The sequence below is a fragment of the Rattus norvegicus genome, chromosome 13 (genome assembly GCF_036323735.1).
Source record: "Rattus norvegicus strain BN/NHsdMcwi chromosome 13, GRCr8, whole genome shotgun sequence".
Taxonomy (NCBI): domain Eukaryota; kingdom Metazoa; phylum Chordata; class Mammalia; order Rodentia; family Muridae; genus Rattus; species Rattus norvegicus.
The window spans coordinates 22,232,779-22,258,653 of record NC_086031.1 but is presented as its reverse complement, the minus strand read 5'-3'; the positions used below and the strand labels follow the sequence as shown (position 1 = coordinate 22,258,653).

At 40.2% G+C, this 25,875-nt stretch overlaps 1 protein-coding gene across 15 annotated transcripts in view; it reads left to right on the top strand.

Annotated features, from left to right (window-relative positions):
* The window catches only part of Pign (phosphatidylinositol glycan anchor biosynthesis, class N), a 147,675-nt gene that overhangs the window by 62,691 nt on the left and 59,109 nt on the right, over positions 1–25,875 (top strand). For all 15 annotated transcript variants that reach the window (XR_010056922.1, XM_063272414.1, XM_063272411.1 and 12 more), the window contains 2 exon segments: positions 18,889–18,967; positions 20,150–20,332. Coding sequence is in view for 14 of the 15 variants with exons in the window: in XM_063272414.1 (XP_063128484.1) it covers positions 18,889–18,967; positions 20,150–20,332 (262 nt within the window). In the remaining variant the exon portion in view is untranslated.

Sequence of the window (25,875 nt, the reverse complement as noted above, 5' to 3'; positions counted from 1 at the left end):
CAGGAGACAGCTGTATCAGGCCCTTCTTGTCATCTGCGTTCGTGTCTGAGTTTGGTGTTTGATATGGCATGGATCCCCAGTTGGGGTAGTCTCTGGATGGCCTTTCCTTCAGTCTCTGCTCCACCTTTAATCTCAGAACTCAGGAGGCAGATACAGATGGATCTCTTGAGTTAGGACCAAGCCAGTTAGGGCCCCACAGAAAAGCTCTTGTCTTATAAAGCAAAAAAGCAGTAAATAAGTACATGGATGAATGAATGAGTGAGTGAGTGAATGATGGCATTGGGCACTGGTGGCTGTTATTATCTCCTTTTTCTTTCTCCCTGGAAATATGCCTGGTCTCCAGCTCTGCTTCTGGACATCTCTACGCATTGTGCTGAGTGAATTAGCCTCCACATGTAGCATATCATGGAGAGTGTCACTCCATCTCTTTCCTTCCTCTGTCTCACAGGCTTGAACACTGATAAAATTGTAAAAATAAGTTTAATATGTGAAAAGACAAGGATACAGCTTATATCTATATCCCTTATAAAATAATTAATACCTTGAAACATCATCTTCATCCAGAACTGAGACAAGTGACCCCATTCTGTAAGCAACAAAACCAGATCAGATACAATTAGTCAAGTTAGAAAAGAAGAAGCAGAACAGCGTAGTACTGACCGGTGCTGCCTGCATGGAGCCTCACGTACAAGAACTCAGATACTCTCCTTTGTCCCAGTTCCTTACCCACCCCCCACCGTGGCATCCGAGTTTGATTGCTGCGTATTGTCTTTCACCATTATACAGGATGTGAACCTGCAGGTCACTTATGTATTCACTCCTGATGAACATGTGTATTGTGTGTAGTTTTTGTCAGTTACATGATTGTTGGGTTTCCTTTTTTAACGCATTATTTGCTCCGTGAGCTCAGGGTGGCATGGAGCTTCCATGTAGCACAGTCTAACCTCAGACCCAGGACTCCTTCTGCCTGCCAGGTTCCAGGATTGCCAGCACCTTCCCCTGGGTTTAGCTTTGTTTATGCTGTTTGCATCCATACACACATATGGTATAATTTTGGATCATTGTGTGTATGTTGTTTATTGTATTTTCTCATTTTCCAAAATGATTGTGTCAGTATATGTTCTTTAGGGGAAGCAGAAGTTTGCCTCTATTTTTTAAGGCTCTATTCTTCGTGGGTCTGAATGTTAGATTGGGACTGAATTTGATAAAGAATAGTAAATTATGACACTCAGGCAAGATGGTTAACCAGGTAGAGAAGTATCTAGCGGGATAAGGACTCATCCAGTGAGATGGTTTTTGCATATATTTTCCTGTCCTGAACTTGCCATTCTTAGTCAGAATCATGCTTTTTCTGGGTGTGATGGACATCCCAGAACTCAGGGGCAGGGAAAAGAACGTTTCTTTCCTCCTAGAATAGGGAGGGAGATAATACATTAGCAGTAGACACAGTTCCTGATAAATAAAAGCAAAGGCAGGCGACGTTGCTTTTTCTGTCTCTGGCATACATTGGAAGGTACCACTCACTTTGAGGGATCATCTTCTCCTTATGTCTCTGGAAACCCCTAGAAGGGTATGTTTTAGGGCACTGGTTCCCAACTGTACTAATGCTGCAAGCCTTTTCTATAACTCCTCTTATTGTGATGACCCCAACTGTAAAGTTATTTCCAGGCTACTTCATAACTGTCATTTTGCGACTGTTATAAATCATAATGTAGATGTCTGACATGCAGGATATCTGATATGAGACCTGCAAAGGGGTGATTACCCACAAGTTGAGAACTGCTGTCTTAGGGGATTCTAAATCCTGTTATGCTGACCAGCCAGATAAGCCATGGCACAGATCTCCACAACTGCTGGATGACTAAACATATGTTGTTATCGCCAGCTATTGTTCCTTACCTGAGTGTCCCTGAGGTACTGTGGTGAGCTGTAAATGCTTCTCCTTCAAACTGGTTTTCTCTTTCCTCTGTAATTCTTATCTTCTTACTTAATTTGTAAATCTTAAGTATTTTTAGAATGACAATATGACTATATCATTCTTTTATTTTCTTCCTGAGTACAGGCCTACAGCATTTTGATAGCTTTATAAACAAAACAAAAAGATGCCAGAGTTTCACTCTGTAGCTCATTCTTTCCTGAAACCTGCTGTGAAGCCTAAACTGGCCCTAAATCTCAGATCCTTTTGCCTTTGCTCCTGAGAGCTATAGGCATGTGCTACAACAGGCTCTGTGATAGCATCTTATCCATTAAGATTTATTGATTCATTCTGTGTACTTAGCACTTTCCTAAGTATTATTGTGAAAATTAATGGAAGTATAAGATATTATCTTGGCCCACATGAAGTTAAAATGTAATTGAATGGGAATAAACTGATTATTAACCCACAGTAAAGTGCTAATGGTGTGAGGAGAGATTTGGAATGGGTCATAAAGATTTGATTTGGAAAGCATAAAGATCTTTATGGACAAGAACTCAGATGTGAATGCAAGATAGATGACAAATGGAAAACGGTGTGTGTGCATGTGTGTGTGCGCACTTGCTCCTGTGCGCATGTGCACTCATGCCTATGTATGTCTGTCTATATGTATGTATGTCTGGGATTCTGAGGAATTAAAAATAATAGAAGTAGTCTGTGGAGCGTAGAACTGTACATTAAGTAGTAGATTAGGTAGAATTAATTAAGTAGAGTTAACAAAGTAGTAGGTTAGTAGATTAAGGAAGCCGTAATAATTACAAAGAAGTTGGAGAATGTGGTGAAAATTCATGAAGACCAGAATTTGTCAGAGCAAGGAAGAGGAGGTCAACTATTATAAGGCTTTTTTTTTTTTTTTTTTTTAAATTTGGCAGTTTAGATACAACCCTCAACAAAAATGTTGGTGCCCTTGGCTCAGTAATTCAATTTCTAAAGCTTCTAGGAAAACATTCCAAGTGTTTAGTGATAGACAAAGGGACCAAACCAATATTTTGAAGTAACTTTTTCACTTTCTTTGTATTTCTGCCTCTTGACACCTTTCCTTTACAAATCTAAGTAAGTATTCTGGAGGGTGGGCATGGGAGATGGGTTCTCCCACAATCAGAAACACGATAGCCCTTGATTGGGTTCTCCTTGTTTGAAAGAGCTGGGAGACCTAAAAATTAGAGCAGGTTGTTTTTCTTTTCAGTTTGTTTTAATCGTGTGTGTGTGTGTGTGTGTGTGTGTGTGTGTGTGTGTGTGTGTGTGTGTGTGTGTATCCAAAGGCATTGGATGTCCAGAATTGCAGTTACAGGCAATTGAGAGCCACAGGACCTGGATGCTGAGAATTGAACTTGGGTCCTCTGAGGAGTAGTAAGTGCTCTTAACCACTGAATCACGTCTCCAGCCTCTCAACACAGATTCTTTTTTGTTAATTGGATAGTTTTTTTATTTACTTTTCAAATGCTATCCCCTATCCCATTCTCCCTCCCACTTCTTGTATGAGGGTGTTCCCCCACCCAGCCACCTACCCCTTCCTGCCTCCCCACCCTGACATTCCCCTATACTGGGGGTCCAGCCTTGGCAGGACAAAGGGCTTCTCTTCACATTGGTGCTCAACAAGGCCAACCTCTGCTGGAGCTATGGGTTAGTCCATGTGTACTCTTGGATGGTGGTTTAGTCCCTGGGAACTCTGGTTGGTTGGCACTGTGTTCTTATGGAGTTGCAAAACCCTTCAACTCCTTCAATCCTTTCTCTAATTCCTCCAATAGGGATCCCATTCTCAGTTCAATGGATGGCTGTGAGCATTGGCCTCTGTATTTGTCATGCTCTGGCAGAACCTCTCAGGAGACAGCTATATCAGGTTCCTGTCAGCATACACTTCTTGGCATCAGCAATATTGTCTTGTTTGATGGCTATATGTATATGGACTGGATCCCTAGTGGGGCAGGCTCTGAATGGCCATTTTTTCAGTCTCTGCTCCAAACTTTGTCTCCATATCTCCTCCTATGAATATTTTTGTTTCCCCTTCTAAGAAGGACTGGAGCATCCGCACTTTGGTCATCCTACTTGTTGAACTTCATGTGGTCTCTGGGTAGTATCTTGGGGTAATCCGAGTTTTTGAGCTAATAATACTTATCAGGGAGTGCATACCATGTGTGTTCTTTTGTGAGTGAGTTAATCTCACTCAGGATGATATTTTCTTTTTTTTTTTTTGGTTCTTTTTTTTCGGAGCTGGGAACCGAACCCAGGGCCTTGCACTTCCTAGGCAAGCGCTCTACCACTGAGCTAAATCCCCAATCCCCAGGATGATATTTTCTAATTCCATCCATTTGCCTATGAATTTCATGAAGTCATTGTTTTTGATAGCTGAGTAGTACTCCATTGTGTAAATATACCACATTTTCTGTATCCATTCCTCTGTTGAAGGGCATCTGGGTTCTTTCCAGCTTCTGGCTATTATAAATAAGGCTGCTATGAACATAGTGGAGCATTTGCCTTTGTTATATGTTGAAGCATCTTTTGGGTATATGCCCAAGTGAGGTATAGCTGGGTTCTCAGGTAGTACAATGTCCAATTTTCTGAGGAACCTCCAGACTGATTTCCAGAGTGGTTGTACTAGCTTACAATACTACCAACAATGGAGTAGTGTTCCTCTTTCTCCACATCCTCGCCAGCATCTCTTGTCACCTGAGTTTTTTGATCTTAGCCATTCTGACTGGTGTGAGGTGGAATCTCACAGTTGATTTGATTTGCATTTCCCTGATGACTAAGGATGTTGAACATTCTTTAGGTTCTTCTCAGCCATTCTCCTCAGCTGAGAATTCTTTGTTTACCTCTGTAACCCATTTTTTTTTTTTTTTTTTTTTTGTGAGACCTTTGGTTTTTTTTTGTTTTTTTTTTTTTTTTTTTTATTAACTTGAGTATTTCTTATATACATTTCGAGTGTTATTCCCTTTCCCGGTTTCCGGGCAAACATCCCCCTCCCCCCTCCCCTTCCTTATGGGTGTTCCCCTCCCAACCCTCCCACCATTGCCGCCCTCCCCCCATAGACTAGTTCACTGGGGGTTCAGTCTTAGCAGGAACCAGGGCTTCCCCTTCCACTGGTGCTCTTACTAGTATATTCATTGCTACCTATGGGGTCAGAGTCCAGGGTCAGTCCATGTATAGTCTTTAGGTAGTGGCTTAGTCCCTGGAGGCTCTGGTTGCTTGGCATTGTTGTACTTTTGGGGTCTCGAGCCCCTTCAAGCTCTTCCAGTTCTTTCTCTGATTCCTTCAATAGGGGACCTATTCTCAGTTCAGTGGTTTGCTGCTGGCATTCGCCTCTGTATTTGCTGTATTCTGGCTGTGTCTCTCAGGAGCGATCTACATCCGGCTCCTGTCGGTCTGCACTTCTTTGCTTCATCCATCTAGTCCAATTGGGTGGCTGTATATGTATGGGCCAAATGTGGGACAGGCTCTGAATGGGTGTTCCTTCAGTCTCTGTTTTAATCTTTGCCTCTCCCATCCCTGCCAAGGGTATTCTTTTTCCTCATTTAAAGAAGGAGTGAAGCATTCACATTTTGATCATCCGTCTTGAGGTTCGTTTGTTCTAGCGATCTAGGGTAATTCAAGCATTTGGGCTAATAGCCACTTATCAATGAGTGCATACCATGTATGTCTTTCTGTGATTGGGTTAGTTCACTCAGGATGATATTTTCCAGTTCCAACCATTTGCCTACGAATTTCATAAACTCGTTGTTTTTGATAGCTGAGTAATATTCCATTGTGTAGATGTACCACATTTTCTGTATCCATTCCTCTGTTGAAGGGCATCTGGGTTCTTTCCATTTTCTGGCTATTATAAATAAGGCTGCAATGAACATAGTGGAGCACGTGTCTCTTTTATATGTTGAGGCATCTTTTGGGTATATGCCCAAGAGAGGTATAGCTGGATCCTCAGGCAGTTCAATGTCCAATTTTCTGAGGAACCTCCAGACTGATTTCCAGAATGGTTTTACCAGTCTGCAATCCCACCAACAATGGAGGAGTGTTCCTCTTTCTCCACATCCTCGCCAGCATCTGCTGTCACCTGAGTTTTTGATCTTAGCCATTCTCACTGGTGTGAGGTGAAATCTCAGGGTTGTTTTGATTTGCATTTCCCTTATGACTAAAGATGTTGAACATTTCTTTAGGTGTTTCTCAGCCATTCGGCATTCCTCAGCTGTGAATTCTTTGTTTAGCTCTGAACCCCATTTTTTAATAGGGTTATTTGTTTCCCTGCGGTCTAACTTCTTGAGTTCTTTGTATATTTTGGATATAAGGCCTCTATCTGTTGTAGGGTTGGTAAAGATCTTTTCCCAATCTGTTGGTTGCCGTTTTGTCCTAACCACAGTGTCCTTTGCCTTACAGAAGCTTTGCAGTTTTATGAGATCCCATTTGTCAATTCTTGATCTTAGAGCATAAGCCATTGGTGTTTTGTTCAGGAAATTTTTTCCAGTGCCCATGTGTTCCAGATGCTTCCCTAGTTTTTCTTCTATTAGTTTGAGTGTGTCTGGTTTGATGTGGAGGTCCTTGATCCACTTGGACTTAAGCTTTGTACAGGGTGATAAGCATGGATCGATCTGCATTCTTCTACATGTTGCCCTCCAGTTGAACCAGCACCATTTGCTGAAAATGCTATCTTTTTTCCAATGGATGGTTTTGGCTCCTTTGTCAAAAATCAAGTGACCATAGGTGTGTGGGTTCATTTCTGGGTCTTCAATTCTATTCCATTGGTCTATCTGTCTGTCTCTGTACCAATACCATGCAGTTTTTATCACTATTGCTCTGTAATACTGCTTGAGTTCAGGGATAGTGATTCCCCCTAAAGTCCTTTTATTGTTGAGGATAGTTTTAGCTATCCTGGGTTTTTTGTTATTCCAGATGAATTTGCAAATTGTTCTGTCTAACTCTTTGAAGAATTGGATTGGTATTTTGATGGGGATTGCATTGAATCTGTAGATCGCTTTTGGTAAAATGGCCATTTTTACTATATTAATCCTGCCAATCCATGAGCATGGGAGATCTTTCCATCTTCTGAGGTCTTCTTCAATTTCTTTCTTCAGTGTCTTGAAGTTCTTATTGTACAGATCTTTTACTTGCTTGGTTAAAGTCACACCGAGGTACTTTATATTATTTGGGTCTATTATGAAGGGTGTCGTTTCCCTAATTTCTTTCTCGGCTTGTTTCTCTTTTGTATAGAGGAAGGCAACTGATTTATTTGAGTTAATTTTATACCCAGCCACTTTGCTGAAGTTGTTTATCAGCTTTAGTAGTTCTCTGGTGGAACTTTTGGGATCACTTAAATATACTATCATATCATCTGCAAATAGTGATATTTTGACCTCTTCTTTTCCGATCTGTATCCCTTTGATCTCCTTTTGTTGTCTGATTGCTCTGGCTAGAACTTCAAGAACTATATTGAATAAGTAGGGAGAGAGTGGGCAGCCTTGTCTAGTCCCTGATTTTAGTGGGATTGCTTCAAGTTTCTCTCCATTTAGTTTAATGTTAGCAACTGGTTTGCTGTATATGGCTTTTACTATGTTTAGGTATGGGCCTTGAATTCCTATTCTTTCCAGGACTTTTATCATGAAGGGGTGCTGAATTTTGTCAAATGCTTTCTCAGCATCTAATGAAATGATCATGTGGTTCTGTTCTTTCAGTTTGTTTATATAATGGATCACGTTGATGGTTTTCCGTATATTAAACCATCCCTGCATGCCTGGGATGAAGCCTACTTGATCATGGTGGATGATTGTTTTGATGTGCTCTTGAATTCGGTTTGCCAGAATTTTATTGAGTATTTTTGCGTCGATATTCATAAGGGAAATTGGTCTGAAGTTCTCTTTCTTTGTTGTGTCTTTGTGTGGTTTAGGTATAAGAGTAATTGTAGCTTCGTAGAAGGAATTTGGTAGGGCTCCATCTGTTTCAATTTTGTGGAATAGTTTGGATAATATTGGTATGAGGTCTTCTATGAAGGTTTGATAGAATTCTGCACTAAACCCATCTGGACCTGGGCTCTTTTTGGTTGGGAGACCTTTAATGACTGCTTCTATTTCCTTAGGAGTTATGGGGTTGTTTAACTGGTTTATCTGTTCCTGATTTAACTTTGATACCTGGTATCTGTCTAGGAAATTGTCCATTTCCTGAAGATTTTCAAATTTTGTTGAATATAGGTTTTTATAGTAAGATCTGATGATTTTTTGAATTTCCTCTGAATCTGTAGTTATGTCTCCCTTTTCATTTCTGATTTTGTTAATTTGGACGCACTCTCTGTGTCCTCTCGTTAGTCTGGCTAAGGGTTTATCTATCTTGTTGATTTTCTCAAAGAACCAACTTTTGGTCCTGTTGATTCTTTCTATGGCCCTTTTTGTTTCTACTTGGTTGATTTCAGCTCTGAGTTTGATTATTTCCTGCCTTCTACTCCTCCTGGGTGTATTTGTTTCTTTTTGTTCTAGAGCTTTTAGGTGTGCTGTCAAGCTGCTGACATATGCTCTTTCCTGTTTCTTTCTGCAGGCACTCAGCGCTATGAGTTTTCCTCTTAGCACAGCTTTCATTGTGTCCCATAAGTTTGAGTATGTTGTATCCTCATTTTCATTAAATTCTAAGAAGTTTTTAATTTCTTTCTTTATTTCTTCCTTGACCAGGTTATCATTGAGTAGAGCATTGTTCAATTTCCACGTATATGTGGGCATTCTTCCCTTATTGTTATTGAAGACCAGTTTTAGGCCGTGGTGGTCTGATAGCACGCATGGGATTATTTCTATCTTTTTGTACCTGTTGAGGCCCGTTTTTTGACCAATTATATGGTCAATTTTGGAGAAAGTACCATGAGGAGCTGAGAAGAAGGTATATCCTTTTGCTTTAGGATAGAATGTTCTATAAATATCCGTTAAGTCCATTTGGCTCATGACTTCTCTTAGTCTGTCGACATCACTGTTTAATTTCTGTTTCCATGATCTGTCCATTGATGAGAGTGGGGTGTTAAAATCTCCCACTATTATTGTGTGAGGTGCAATGTGTGTTTTGAGCTTTAGTAAGGTTTCTTTTATGTATGTAGGTGCCCTTGTATTTGGGGCATAGATATTTAGGATTGAGAGTTCATCTTGGTGGATCTTTCCTTTGATGAATATGAAGTGTCCTTCCTTATCTTTTTTGATGACTTTTAGTTGGAAATTGATTTTATTTGATATTAGAATGGCTACTCCAGCTTGCTTCTTCTGACCATTTGCTTGGAAAGTTGTTTTCCAGCCTTTCACTCTGAGGTAGTGTCTGTCTTTGTCTCTGAGGTGTGTTTCCTGTAGGCAGCAGAATGCAGGGTCCTCGTTGCGTATCCAGTTTGTTAATCTATGTCTTTTTATTGGGGAGTTGAGGCCATTGATATTGAGAGATATTAAGGAATAGTGATTATTGCTTCCCGTTATATTCATATTTGGATGTAAGGTTATGTTTGTGTGCTTTCATTCTCTTTGTTTTGTTGCCAAGACGATTAGTTTCTTGCTTCTTCTAGGGTATAGCTTGCCTCCTTATGTTGGGCTTTACCATTTATTATCCTTTGTAGTGCTGGATTTGTAGAAAGATATTGTGTAAATTTGGTTTTGTCATGGAATATCTTGGTTTCTCCATCAATGTTAATTGAGAGTTTTGCTGGATACAGTAACCTGGGCTGGCATTTGTGTTCTCTTAGGGTCTGTATGACATCAGTCCAAGATCTTCTGGCCTTCATAGTTTCTGGCGAGAAGTCTGGTGTGATTCTGATAGGTCTCCCTTTATATGTTACTTGACCTTTTTCCCTTACTGCTTTTAATAGTCTTTCTTTATTTTGTGCGTTTGGTGTTTTGACAATTATGTGACGGGAGGTGTTTCTTTTCTGGTCCAATCTATTTGGAGTTCTGTAGGCTTCTTGTATGCCTATGGGTATCTCTTTTTTTAGGTTAGGGAAGTTTTCTTCTATGATTTTGTTGAAGATATTTACTGGTCCATTGAGCTGGGAGTCTTCACTCTCTTCTATACCTATTATCCTTAGGTTTGATCTTCTCATTGAGTCCTGGATTTCCTGTATGTTTTGGACCAGTAGCTTTTTCCGCTTTACATTATCTTTGACAGTTGAGTCAATGATTTCTATGGAATCTTCTGCTCCTGAGATTCTCTCTTCCATCTCTTGTATTCTGTTGGTGAAGCTTGTATCTACAGCTCCTTGTCTCTTCTTTTGGTTTTCTTTCTTTTTTTTTTTTTTTTTTTTTTTTTTTTTTTTTTATTAACTTGAGTATTTCTTATATACATTTCGAGTGTTATTCCCTTTCCCGGTTTCCGGGCAAACATCCCCCTCCCCCCTCCCCTTCCTTATGGGTGTTCCCCTCCCAACCCTCCCACCATTGCCGCCCTCCCCCCATAGACTAGTTCACTGGGGGTTCAGTCTTAGCAGGAACCAGGGCTTCCCCTTCCACTGGTGCTCTTACTAGTATATTCATTGCTACCTATGGGGTCAGAGTCCAGGGTCAGTCCATGTATAGTCTTTAGGTAGTGGCTTAGTCCCTGGAGGCTCTGGTTGCTTGGCATTGTTGTACTTTTGGGGTCTCGAGCCCCTTCAAGCTCTTCCAGTTCTTTCTCTGATTCCTTCAATAGGGGACCTATTCTCAGTTCAGTGGTTTGCTGCTGGCATTCGCCTCTGTATTTGCTGTATTCTGGCTGTGTCTCTCAGGAGCGATCTACATCCGGCTCCTGTCGGTCTGCACTTCTTTGCTTCATCCATCTAGTCCAATTGGGTGGCTGTATATGTATGGGCCAAATGTGGGACAGGCTCTGAATGGGTGTTCCTTCAGTCTCTGTTTTAATCTTTGCCTCTCCCTTCCCTGCCAAGGGTATTCTTTTTCCTCATTTAAAGAAGGAGTGAAGCATTCACATTTTGATCATCCGTCTTGAGTTTCGTTTGTTCTAGGGATCTAGGGTAATTCAAGCATTTGGGCTAATAGCCACTTATCAATGAGTGCATACCATGTATGTCTTTCTGTGATTGGGTTAGTTCACTCAGGATGATATTTTCCAGTTCCAACCATTTGCCTACGAATTTCATAAACTCGTTGTTTTTGATAGCTGAGTAATATTCCATTGTGTAGATGTACCACATTTTCTGTATCCATTCCTCTGTTGAAGGGCATCTGGGTTCTTTCCATTTTCTGGCTATTATAAATAAGGCTGCAATGAACATAGTGGAGCACGTGTCTCTTTTATATGTTGAGGCATCTTTTGGGTATATGCCCAAGAGAGGTATAGCTGGATCCTCAGGCAGTTCAATGTCCAATTTTCTGAGGAACCTCCAGACTGATTTCCAGAATGGTTTTACCAGTCTGCAATCCCACCAACAATGGAGGAGTGTTCCTCTTTCTCCACATCCTCGCCAGCATCTGCTGTCACCTGAGTTTTTGATCTTAGCCAATCGCACTGGTGTGAGGTGAAATCTCAGGGTTGTTTTGATTTGCATTTCCCTTATGACTAAAGATGTTGAACATTTCTTTAGGTGTTTCTCAGCCATTCGGCATTCCTCAGCTGTGAATTCTTTGTTTAGCTTTGAACCCCATTTTTTAATAGGGTTATTTGTTTCCCTGCGGTCTAACTTCTTGAGTTCTTTGTATATTTTGGATATAAGGCCTCTATCTGTTGTAGGGTTGGTAAAGATCTTTTCCCAATCTGTTGGTTGCCGTTTTGTCCTAACCACAGTGTCCTTTGCCTTACAGAAGCTTTGCAGTTTTATGAGATCCCATTTGTCAATTCTTGATCTTAGAGCATAAGCCATTGGTGTTTTGTTCAGGAAATTTTTTCCAGTGCCCATGTGTTCCAGATGCTTCCCTAGTTTTTCTTCTATTAGTTTGAGTGTGTCTGGTTTGATGTGGAGGTCCTTGATCCACTTGGACTTAAGCTTTGTACAGGGTGATAAGCATGGATCGATCTGCATTCTTCTACATGTTGCCCTCCAGTTGAACCAGCACCATTTGCTGAAAATGCTATCTTTTTTCCAATGGATGGTTTTGGCTCCTTTGTCAAAAATCAAGTGACCATAGGTGTGTGGGTTCATTTCTGGGTCTTCAATTCTATTCCATTGGTCTATCTGTCTGTCTCTGTACCAATACCATGCAGTTTTTATCACTATTGCTCTGTAATACTGCTTGAGTTCAGGGATAGTGATTCCCCCTGAAGTCCTTTTATTGTTGAGGATAGTTTTAGCTATCCTGGGTTTTTTGTTATTCCAGATGAATTTGCAGATTGTTCTGTCTAACTCTTTGAAGAATTGGATTGGTATTTTGATGGGGATTGCATTGAATCTGTAGATCGCTTTTGGTAAAATGGCCATTTTTACTATATTAATCCTGCCAATCCATGAGCATGGGAGATCTTTCCATCTTCTGAGGTCTTTTTCAATTTCTTTCTTCAGTGTCTTGAAGTTCTTATTGTACAGATCTTTTACTTGCTTGGTTAAAGTCACACCGAGGGACTTTATATTATTTGGGTCTATTATGAAGGGTGTCGTTTCCCTAATTTCTTTCTCGGCTTGTTTTTCTTTTGTATAGAGGAAGGCAACTGATTTATTTGAGTTAATTTTATACCCAGCCACTTTGCTGAAGTTGTTTATCAGCTTTAGTAGTTCTCTGGTGGAACTTTTGGGATCACTTAAATATACTATCATATCATCTGCAAATAGTGATATTTTGACCTCTTCTTTTCCGATCTGTATCCCTTTGATCTCCTTTTGTTGTCTGATTGCTCTGGCTAGAACTTCAAGAACTATATTGAATAAGTAGGGAGAGAGTGGGCAGCCTTGTCTAGTCCCTGATTTTAGTGGGATTGCTTCAAGTTTCTCTCCATTTAGTTTAATGTTAGCAACTGGTTTGCTGTATATGGCTTTTACTATGTTTAGGTATGGGCCTTGAATTCCTATTCTTTCCAGGACTTTTATCATGAAGGGGTGTTGAATTTTGTCAAATGCTTTCTCAGCATCTAATGAAATGATCATGTGGTTCTGTTCTTTCAGTTTGTTTATATAATGGATCACGTTGATGGTTTTCCGTATATTAAACCATCCCTGCATGCCTGGGATGAAGCCTACTTGATCATGGTGGATGATTGTTTTGATGTGCTCTTGAATTCGGTTTGCCAGAATTTTATTGAGTATTTTTGCGTCGATATTCATAAGGGAAATTGGTCTGAAGTTCTCTTTCTTTGTTGTGTCTTTGTGTGGTTTAGGTATAAGAGTAATTGTAGCTTCGTAGAAGGAATTTGGTAGGGCTCCATCTGTTTCAATTTTGTGGAATAGTTTGGATAATATTGGTATGAGGTCTTCTATGAAGGTTTGATAGAATTCTGCACTAAACCCATCTGGACCTGGGCTCTTTTTGGTTGGGAGACCTTTAATGACTGCTTCTATTTCCTTAGGAGTTATGGGGTTGTTTAACTGGTTTATCTGTTCCTGATTTAACTTTGATACCTGGTATCTGTCTAGGAAATTGTCCATTTCCTGAAGATTTTCAAATTTTGTTGAATATAGGTTTTTATAGTAAGATCTGATGATTTTTTGAATTTCCTCTGAATCTGTAGTTATGTCTCCCTTTTCATTTCTGATTTTGTTAATTTGGACGCACTCTCTGTGTCCTCTCGTTAGTCTGGCTAAGGGTTTATCTATCTTGTTGATTTTCTCAAAGAACCAACTTTTGGTCCTGTTGATTCTTTCTATGGCCCTTTTTGTTTCTACTTGGTTGATTTCAGCTCTGAGTTTGATTATTTCCTGCCTTCTACTCCTCCTGGGTGTATTTGTTTCTTTTTGTTCTAGAGCTTTTAGGTGTGCTGTCAAGCTGCTGACATATGCTCTTTCCTGTTTCTTTCTGCAGGCACTCAGCGCTATGAGTTTTCCTCTTAGCACAGCTTTCATTGTGTCCCATAAGTTTGAGTATGTTGTATCCTCATTTTCATTAAATTCTAAGAAGTTTTTAATTTCTTTCTTTATTTCTTCCTTGACCAGGTTATCATTGAGTAGAGCATTGTTCAATTTCCACGTATATGTGGGCATTCTTCCCTTATTGTTATTGAAGACCAGTTTTAGGCCGTGGTGGTCTGATAGCACGCATGGGATTATTTCTATCTTTTTGTACCTGTTGAGGCCCGTTTTTTGACCAATTATATGGTCAATTTTGGAGAAAGTACCATGAGGAGCTGAGAAGAAGGTATATCCTTTTGCTTTAGGATAGAATGTTCTATAAATATCCGTTAAGTCCATTTGGCTCATGACTTCTCTTAGTCTGTCGACATCACTGTTTAATTTCTGTTTCCATGATCTGTCCATTGATGAGAGTGGGGTGTTAAAATCTCCCACTATTATTGTGTGAGGTGCAATGTGTGTTTTGAGCTTTAGTAAGGTTTCTTTTATGTATGTAGGTGCCCTTGTATTTGGGGCATAGATATTTAGGATTGAGAGTTCATCTTGGTGGATCTTTCCTTTGATGAATATGAAGTGTCCTTCCTTATCTTTTTTGATGACTTTTAGTTGGAAATTGATTTTATTTGATATTAGAATGGCTACTCCAGCTTGCTTCTTCTGACCATTTGCTTGGAAAGTTGTTTTCCAGCCTTTCACTCTGAGGTAGTGTCTGTCTTTGTCTCTGAGGTGTGTTTCCTGTAGGCAGCAGAATGCAGGGTCCTCGTTGCGTATCCAGTTTGTTAATCTATGTCTTTTTATTGGGGAGTTGAGGCCATTGATATTGAGAGATATTAAGGAATAGTGATTATTGCTTCCCGTTATATTCATATTTGGATGTAAGGTTATGTTTGTGTGCTTTCATTCTCTTTGTTTTGTTGCCAAGACGATTAGTTTCTTGCTTCTTCTAGGGTATAGCTTGCCTCCTTATGTTGGGCTTTACCATTTATTATCCTTTGTAGTGCTGGATTTGTAGAAAGATATTGTGTAAATTTGGTTTTGTCATGGAATATCTTGGTTTCTCCATCAATGTTAATTGAGAGTTTTGCTGGATACAGTAACCTGGGCTGGCATTTGTGTTCTCTTAGGGTCTGTATGACATCAGTCCAGGATCTTCTGGCCTTCATAGTTTCTGGCGAGAAGTCTGGTGTGATTCTGATAGGTCTCCCTTTATATGTTACTTGACCTTTTTCCCTTACTGCTTTTAATATTCTTTCTTTATTTTGTGCGTTTGGTGTTTTGACAATTATGTGACGGGAGGTGTTTCTTTTCTGGTCCAATCTATTTGGAGTTCTGTAGGCTTCTTGTATGCCTATGGGTATCTCTTTTTTTAGGTTAGGGAAGTTTTCTTCTATGATTTTGTTGAAGATATTTACTGGTCCTTTGAGCTGGGAGTCTTCACTCTCTTCTATACCTATTATCCTTAGGTTTGATCTTCTCATTGAGTCCTGGATTTCCTGTATGTTTTGGACCAGTAGCTTTTTCCGCTTTACATTATCTTTGACAGTTGAGTCAATGATTTCTATGGAATCTTCTGCTCCTGAGATTCTCTCTTCCATCTCTTGTATTCTGTTGGTGAAGCTTGTATCTACAGCTCCTTGTCTCTTCTTTTGGTTTTCTATATCCAGGGTTGTTTCCATGTGTTCTTTCTTGATTGCTTCTATTTCCATTTTTAATTCCTTCATCTGTTTGATTGTGTTTTCCTGGAATTCTTTCAGGGATTTTTGCCATTCCTCTTTGTAGGCTTCTACTTGTTTATTAATGATTTCCTGTGTTTCCCTAAGTGTGTTCATGTCTTTCTTGAAGTCCTCCAGCATCATGATCAAATATGATTTTGAAACTAGATCTTGCTTTTCTGGTGTGTTTGGATATTCCATGTTTGTTTTGGTGGGAGAATTGGGCTCCGATGATGGCATGCAGTCTTGGTTCCTGTTGCTTGGGTTCCTGCGCTTGCCTCTCGCCATCAGATTATCTCTAGTGTTACTTTGTTCTGCTATTTCTGACAGTGGGTAGACTGACCTATAAGCCTGTGTGTCAGGAGTGCTGTAGACCTGTTTTCCTCTCTTTCCGTCAGTTATGGGGACAGTGTGTTCTGCTTTCGGGCGTGTAGTTTTTCCTCTCTACAGGTCTTCAGCTGTTCCTGTGGGCCTGTGTCTTGAGTTCACCAGGCAGCTTTCTTGCAGCAGAAAATTTGGTCTTACCTGTGGTCCCGAGGCTCAGGTTCGCTCGTGGGGTGCTGCCCAGGGGCTCTCTGCAGCGGCAGCAACCAGGAAGACCTGTGCCGCCCCTTCCGGGAGCTTCAGTGCACCAGGGTTCCAGATGGTCTTTGGCTTTTTCCTCTGGCGTCCGAGATGTGTGTGCAGGGAGCAGTCTCTTCTGGTTTCCCAGGCTTGTCTGCCTCTCTGAAGGTTTAGCTCTCCCTCCCACGGGATTTGGGTGCAGAGAACTGTTTATCCGGTCTGTTTCTTTCAGGATCCGGCGGTGTCTCAGGCGCAGAAGTCCTGCCGCTCCTGGGCCCTCCCCCACGGGAGCCCAGAGGCCTTATACAGTTTCCTCTTGGGCCAGGGATGTGGGCAGGGGTGAGCAGTGTTGGTGGTCTCTTCTGCTCTGCAGCCTCAGGAGTGCCCACCTGACCAGGCGGTTGGGTCTCTCACTCACCGGGTCTGGGAGCAGAGAGCTGCTGCGGGCCGGGATCCGCGGGTCGCTGCGGGCCGGGATCCGCGGGTCTGGTTTTCTATATCCAGGGTTGTTTCCATGTGTTCTTTCTTGATTGCTTCTATTTCCATTTTTAATTCCTTCATCTGTTTGATTGTGTTTTCCTGGAATTCTTTCAGGGATTTTTGCCATTCCTCTTTGTAGGCTTCTACTTGTTTATTAATGATTTCCTGTGTTTCCCTAAGTGTGTTCATGTCTTTCTTGAAGTCCTCCAGCATCATGATCAAATATGATTTTGAAACTAGATCTTGCTTTTCTGGTGTGTTTGGATATTCCATGTTTGTTTTGGTGGGAGAATTGGGCTCCGATGATGGCATGCAGTCTTGGTTCCTGTTGCTTGGGTTCCTGCGCTTGCCTCTCGCCATCAGATTATCTCTAGTGTTACTTTGTTCTGCTATTTCTGACAGTGGGTAGACTGACCTATAAGCCTGTGTGTCAGGAGTGCTGTAGACCTGTTTTCCTCTCTTTCCGTCAGTTATGGGGACAGTGTGTTCTGCTTTCGGGCGTGTAGTTTTTCCTCTCTACAGGTCTTCAGCTGTTCCTGTGGGCCTGTGTCTTGAGTTCACCAGGCAGCTTTCTTGCAGCAGAAAATTTGGTCTTACCTGTGGTCCCGAGGCTCAGGTTCGCTCGTGGGGTGCTGCCCAGGGGCTCTCTGCAGCGGCAGCAACCAGGAAGACCTGTGCCGCCCCTTCCGGGAGCTTCAGTGCACCAGGGTTCCAGATGGTCTTTGGCTTTTTCCTCTGGCGTCCGAGATGTGTGTGCAGGGAGCAGTCTCTTCTGGTTTCCCAGGCTTGTCTGCCTCTCTGAAGGTTTAGCTCTCCCTCCCACGGGATTTGGGTGCAGAGAACTGTTTATCCGGTCTGTTTCTTTCAGGATCCGGCGGTGTCTCAGGCGCAGAAGTCCTGCCGCTCCTGGGCCCTCCCCCACGGGAGCCCAGAGGCCTTATACAGTTTCCTCTTGGGCCAGGGATGTGGGCAGGGGTGAGCAGTGTTGGTGGTCTCTTCTGCTCTGCAGCCTCAGGAGTGCCCACCTGACCAGGCGGTTGGGTCTCTCTCTCACCGGGTCTGTAACCCATTTTTTAATAGGGTTATTTGATTCTCTGGTGACTAACTTGTTGATTTCTTTGTAGATTCTTAAGCAGTGTTTCTTGTAGAATGCAAGAAAGTTTCTAGGTAGTCTTCTCTGGTTCATGAATTTTTGCTTTTTTTTTTTTTTTTAATCACAGGATTTGGAATTATGCTCATTTTCTAGAGAAGAGTCTCAAATAAATGAATTTCAGGCCATCCCACCTCAGGTTACAAAGATTTACTTAAGTCTCATCAGAGGTGGGGAACCACCGGTCAGAAAGAAGACAAGTGACATAATGTAATTTTCACAGTATTGTCATATATCACTTCAATAGCCTTCAGTAACTTTGTATGCATTGTTAGATGTGAGGAGATTCACTTTAGGAGTGCAAGCTTAATTAAGCAGTATATAGTCAAATTTGCATTTATACATTCTTATTCATATCATGAAGTTGATTGTTCTGATATTTCCTTTTTTTCTATAATGTTAGTAATGCCTTTGGGTTTACAAAGTTTTGATTTTTTTAGTATTTTCTGAACACATTGTAGCGTGAAAATGAATAGGTTCAGCTAGCTCATTAGCTCCCAGCATTGGTTAAACTCAGCCAGAGCACGTCTCTAATGTAGATTCCTAGACCCTGTTTGGGTGAGGCATAAAAAGTGAACTCATGTGTCAACCTGATGCCCAGTCTTCATGTCCAGCACACACAGGAAGTCTTAGAGATGGAAATCAGGGTCTAATGCTTATCTTGACTTTTTCCACAGTTTCTTTCCATGGCCTTAAGTCTCTTTAGAATGATGGTTTATATAGATTTCATAGATGTAGATGGTGTTTGAAGCTTTGTGTCAGGGATTGGGGTATAGCTCATCAGCGGGACATGTAACTACCATGTCTAAGGTTTTGTGTTTGATTCCTAGCACTACCAAAGGAAAAAAAAATTGAAAATAAAAATCAATCTGGGTTGAAGAAAATGAAGTTTAACCATAATCTCTTCTTAGAGACCATCAAATATCCAGCCACAATAAAGTTTAACTGAATGTTTCCTCTCTTTTTATTTTTACTTGGTTTTGTTTTCTGTTTTCTCAGTGTTTTTTAACTGCCTTTATTTAGCAAGAAATGCAAGAAACCAAGTTAGGAAACATTAAACCTATTCTTTCTTTTTCTTTTGTAGGTTGCTCTCTGATTCTCAACAGCTGGACATTTTAAGAAAAGCAAGATCTTACATAAAACAAGAAAAATTTGATGACGTAGTAAGTACCTAGTCACTAGGGACCAGAGTCCGGTGAACTCTACCTGGGAGCACATCAGGCAGGCTGCGGGTTCCTTGAGGAGGACTGTTAGCCTCAGACATACTCCTCCTTACTTCCCGTGGGTACAGTATTCTAGCATTGCTTAAGAAAGGAACTGTGTTGCCTTTTTTTTTTAATGAAAAAACAAATTTTGAGTCCCTAATCAGCCTCTTGTGAGGGTGTAGAGTACCACATTTGCCACTTATGTGGCCACATTCATGCTAAAGCTTTGACTCTAAGCACCTCTACCTCACTGGTTTTCTGTATTACATTGCTTTGCATTGCATAGTGTTATGTTTCCATTCCAGGGGATTGGGCATAGGGTCCTGTACATGCTAATTAAACACTCTCTTAGTGATCTGCATCCCCAACCCTATTTTATTTATTTAATTTATTAATTTGTTTACTTTTTTTTTTTTTTAATAGAATTGCTCAGTCACCCAGGCTAGTGTCAGGTTTGCACAGCCTCGGAAGCAGTTGGGATTACATACATGTATCACCTTGCCTACTAAAAATTCTACTTCTGTTTTAAAAGGTTACCTATAATCTTTACCTATAATTATTAGTCTGCATTTATAATTTTTAATTATGCTTTTAAATCCTAGACATTTTTTTTGGTAGTATTTGACCCAGAGCATTTCCTACACTAGGCTAGCACTGTATCACTGAACTACATCTCTAACTCACTAACGTATTCTTCTCCTCTAACATTGTTATTTTGGTGACATTTTATAGTAGATTTGCATAATGTGATATGAAAGTAAAATATAATTTATATGCTCACATGCTTACATATGTATAGATATGGGCATATCTGTTATTTGGAATATATGTTCATTTCCTGTGTGTGTCATCTGAGGACCATTTTGACATAATGAGTTACTTTAAAATATGTCATAGAACATAGATCATTTCCATTAGAAGGCTCTATCTTCCCAAATTAAGGAGTCTTTTTTATTCTGAGACTTTCTCATGATTTGCAAGAAGCCCTCACAGTTGCAGTCTGTTCCTAAGCCTCCCATGTACAGCTTCTCACTTGCTCTGCTGCCATGGTCTGTTGTATGGAATGCCAGTTCCTTGGTTGGAGAAGCTTGGCTTCTGCTATTTCACTGTACACGTTCTGTATATGCTTCGTTCCCATAGGTGTCCCTCTGTGAGGAGCTGATTGATCTGGCCCTGAGAGGATTGTCCTATTATCACACTTACGACAGACTGTTTCTGGGTATCAGTGTTGCAGTTGGGTTTGTGGGATGGACATCGTATGCTTCCTTGTTAATCATCAAGTCTCATTCTGATATCCCACGAGGCACTAGGAGGGAAGGGAAGGTAAGTTCAGATGTAACAAAGATTCAGATGATACCATATGAGTTACCAGGACTACAGTCTTTAGAACCTGAATCAATCATGTACAGTGAGTTCATAGGATATGGAAGGTGTAAGACCAAGTGAACTGTTGTGTTTTGTCTTTCCTTTTCCTGTATTTTCTGGTGTGTCTGTTGTTTTCAGTGGCTAAGAGGATACATTGATAACAGTGGCTCTGTAACTTAAGAGAAGCACAAAGAAATGCATATAAATAATTTAAGTTCTTCTGTAATCTTAATGATAATGTTTCTGTTTTTTAAATAACTATCCAATGTAAGTATTGCACATACTTCTCGAATAGGTTATTAGAAAACTATTTCAAGCCTGGAGAGGCAGCTCGGAGGCTGGGAGTGCTTGCTGCTCCTGTGGAAGTTCTGAGCTGAGCTCTTAGCGCCTGTATCAGGTGGTTCACAATGGCCTGTAACTCCAGGTCCAGGGAATCTGATGTCCTCTGGCCTTCCTAGGCATCTCATTATACATGACACATAAATTTATGCAAGTAGATACACACATACACATGCAATACCAATATTCTCCAAACTATTCCACAATATAGAAACAGAAGGAACACTACACAATTCCTTCTATGAAGCCACAATTATGCTTATATCTAAACCATACGAAGACACAACGAAGAAAGAAAACTTTAGACCAGTTTCCCTTACGAATATCGATGCAAAAATATTTAAGAAAATTCTCGCAAACTGAATCCAAGAACACATCAAAATGATTATCCATCATAATCAAGTAGGCTTCATTCCAGAGATGTAGGGATGGTTCAATATACAGAAATATACCGAGGTAATCCACTATATAAACAAACTCAAAGAAAACCACATGATGATCTCATTAAATGCTGAAAAAGCATTTGACAAAATTCAATACCTCTTCATGTTAAAAGTCCTGGGAAGATCAGGAATTCAAGGCCCATACCTTAACATAGTCAAAGCAATATACAGCAAACCAGTAGCCAACATAAAACTAACTGGTGAGAAATTTGGAGCAATCTCACTAAAATCAGGGTCTAGACAAGGCTGCCCTACGTGTTCAATATAGTACTCCAAGTCCTAGCCAGAGCAATCAGATAACAAAAAGAGGTCAAAGGGATATAAATTGGAAAGGAAGAAATCAAAATAGCACCATTTGCAGATGATATGCTAGTATACTTAAGTGACCCCAAAAATTCCACCAGAGAACTCCTAAATCTGATAAACAACTTCAGCAAAGTGGCTGGATATAAAATTAATTCAAATCAGTAGCCTTCCTCTACTGAAATGATAAACAGGCTGAGAAAGAAATTAAGGAAATGACACAATAGTCACAAATAATATAAAATATATTGGTGTGACTCTAACCAAGCAAGTGAAAGATCTGTATGACATGAACTTCAAGTCTCTGAAGAAAAAAATTGAAGATCTCAGAAGATGGAAAGGCCTCCAAAGCTCATGGATTGGCAGGATTAATGTTGTAACAATGCTCATTTTGCCAAAAACAATCTACAGATTCAAGCAAACCCCATCAAAATTCCAACTCAATTCTTCATAGATTTACAAAGAGCAATTTGCAAATTCATTTAGAATAACAAAAAACTCAGGATAATGAAAAATATTCTCAACAATAAAAGAACTTCTGGGGGAATCACCATCCCTGACCTCAAGCAGTATTACAGAGCAATAGTGATAAAAACTGTATGGTATTGGTACAGAGACAGGCAGGTAGATCAATGGAATAGAATCGAAGACCAGAAATGAACCCACATACCTATGGACACTTGATATTAACAAGGGAGCTAAAACCATCCAGTGGAAAAAAGAGCATTTTCAGCAAATGGTGCTGGTTCAACTGGAGGTCAGCATGTAGAAGAATGCAGATCGATCCATGCTTATCACCCTGTACAAAGCTTAAGTCCAAGTGGATCAAGGACCTCCACATCAAACCAGACACACTCAAACTAATAGAAGAAAAACTAGGGAAGCATCTGGAACACATGGGCACTGGAAAAAATTTCCTGAACAAAACACCAATGGCTTATGCTCTAAGATCAAGAATTGACAAATGGGACCTCATAAAACTGCAAAGCTTCTGTAAGGCACAGGACACTGTCATTAGGACAAACAACAGATTGGGAAAAGATCTTTACTAATCCTACATCTGATAGAGGGCTTATATCCAAAATATACAAAGAACTCAAGAAGTTAGACAAATGAAAACAACCCTGAGATTCCACCTCACACGAGTCAGAATGGCAAAGATAAAAATCTCAGGTGACAGTAGATGCTGGCAATGATGTGGAGAAAAAGGAACACTCCTCCATTGTTGGTGGGATTGCAGACTGGTACTGTTCCCCATGTAATGACCTCAACCATAAAATTATTCCTGTAGCTACCTTATGACTAATTTTCATACTGTTATGAATCATAAATATATCTATTTTCTGATGGTCTTATGAAAGTATGATTTGAACCTTCAGAGGCACTGTGACCCACAGGGAAAATCGCTGCTCCAAACAGATAATGTAGCAGTACATACATGGTTTTATTGCATCAGAACACTTTCTTTCTGTCTTACAGTGTATTGCTCACTATCAGTTCCCAGGCAGGATACCCTCCCTCCATTCCCTTTGCTTTATTCTCTTATAATGACTATTACTGTGTCCAAATCCTCTAAAAAGGAAGTATTCTGCTAGTATATTTTAAATAATAATAGTCTATAAACATTTCTGCGGTAACCTTTATCATTTTATTTGTCTATAATATAGGGAAGAACATTATTGCTTAATTTGAATTTTTTACAGTTCTTTCTATGCATCTTAAATAATTTCTTCCAAGTAATTATAATTATTTCAATGTATTTGAAGTTGGTTGTAATGGGAATTATTTGCTGCATATTACAGAAATACACAGAAATGACTGTTTTGGTAGTCGGAGAAATATATCTAGGAATTGTATGGTGTTCTTGAAATGTATACTGCCTTCTTTGTGCATTTCAACTTCTGTTTATGAGACTGAGCTGAGGGAAGTTAACTAACTTAGTAACAGTCTGCCAGCCAAGGTGGGCGGGCGGGCCTGAGATCTGAGCCGCTGTGCCAAACGTTGCTCTTTCCTTTTGCTGTGTAGAATATTGAAAAAAAGGATATATTTTTGTTAACATGTCAAGACTTCCCAGTTGATCGTTCTTTTGTTTATTAATTTGATAGTGTAAGTCACTGTTTAATTGAGTGAGGGGGAAAATTCAAACAAATTGAATGGTACAGGCAAAGGTAGAGTTGGGAAGCTATACTTCTATGCTGGGTGGTAAGTAATCTTTACTGATCTCCATCATGTTCAAATATACCCTCCCCTGGATGCTTTGTGAATGTTGTTCAGTTAGGTTTCACCTTACTGCAACTTTGTTAGTTATGACCCTCATAATATGGAAGAAAGATTGAGGCTTAGATAATTTTACTGCCAGAGCCAACATATGTCAGTCAACATAGGAGTCATGCCTGGGGGAGTGAGTATGCAAAGGCAGAAAGAAGATGCAGGAGACAGATATGGGAGGACTCTAGTTAATACCATGCCAGCAAGCACATGTATTTTCTCTGTGTCTTTTTTTTTCTTTTTAAATTTTTATTGGTTATTTTATTTATTTTCATTTCAAATGTTATCCCCCTTCCCTGTTTCCCCTCTGGAGCTCCCTGTCTCACCCACCCTGCTGCTTCTATGAGGGTGCTCCCCAATCCAACCACACAGTCCTGCCTCACCGTCCTAGCATTCCCTTATTCTGGGGCATCAAGCCTTCACAGGACCAAGGGCCTCCCCTCCCATTGATGCCAGATAAAGACATCCTCTGCTACATATGCAGCTGGAACCATGGGTCCCTCCATGTGTACTCTTTGGATGGTGGTTTAGTTCCTGGGAGCTCTGGGGGGGTGGGGAAGGGTCTAGTTGGTTTATATTGCTGTTCTTCCTGTGAAGTTGCAAACCCCTTCAGCTCCTTTAGTCCTTCCCCTAACTCCTCTATTGGGGTCCCCATGCTTAGTCCGATGGTTGGCTGCAAGCATCTACATCTGTATTGGTCAGGCTCTAACAGAGCCTCTCAGTAGACAGCTATATCAGGCTCCTGTCAGCAAGGGCTTTGTGGCATCAGTAATAGTGTCTGGGTTTGGTGGCTGCATATGGGATAGATCCCCAGGTGGGACAGTCTCTAGATGACCTTGCCTTCAGTCCCTGCTCCACTCTTTGTCTCTTATTTCCTTTAATTTTTTTTTATAAATTTTGTATTCATTTTATACTCCAGATTTTATTCCCCTCCTGGTCTACCCTTTCTCAGTGCCTTTTAAAGACGAGCAACACAAGCATGACCAATTCCCAGAAAATAAACAATGACCACAAATCCTTATATGGCACATTTGTGGTACACAGTATGTTTGATGAAGGAGGATTTTTTTCAGGCTAGGATAGACTCAAGGATGTAAACATAAGCAGAGGAACTTGTCAGGGTATAATGCTTGGCTTAATTAAAAACAAAGACAGATGTCGGCAGACTCATTCATAATTAACCACAAGCAAGAAGTCAGTCAAAGCTAACTCCAGAAGTGCTCCCCACATTCTACCATATTGTATCAACTCCAGAATATGTAGTTATTTTTAGATACTCATACCTTTCGTTTCTTTTTATTTCATTATTTTCATAATAGAGTAAATGAGTTCTCATGTCTTACAGTCAATTGCAGACATAGCCCATTTCCACTTTAGAGCTCTTGTCTGTCTCTACTTATTTAAATTTGGCTTTCTATACTCCATCATTTTTCTATGGGACCTCTATTATCTTTATTTCTTGTGCTATTGATTGAGAGATTCTATAATTGTTGAGATTAATGCAAAGAAGAATAAAAAATAAAATTAATAGCTATCATTTATTGAGCAGCAAAAATATCCATGTAATCTGATTTTTATTACCAACACTGATAAGTATGTATACTTTTATTGTACCCATATTATGGATAGGCACAACTTTGTCTAAGGAAAGCTTTGTGCTTTAGACTGCTTTCTCCCACATTATTTGTTAATCAAGAAAATGCTGCTCAGACTTGTTCAGAGGTCAGTCTGATGGAAGCAGTTCCTTAATTAGTTTCCTCTTCCTGGATGTGAAAGTTGACAACAAATCACCCATCACAATATCACAGCCAGTTGATGAACTTGAACTTCAGGTTATTTACAGTGCTATGCTTCAGCCTCTGTTTACAGCCATATACTAACTTATCCTTGATTCCAACTTCATAATATTTTACACATTGGAGAAAAACATAAAAAAGGATGTTGGGAAATGTATATATTTCCTAATTTTGTGTATTTCCAGAAAGTGGTTCTTAATTCCTGCTGCATTTATCCTTGGCTAACAGGTTGAGTAAACAGAAAACATGAAGTGGAGACAAAAGAGCAGCCCCTCCCCCACTGTACACTTCCTTTGTTCTCTAACATTTTCTGAAGGCGCTTAGTGTACTTTGTACCATTTTGTTACCTCTG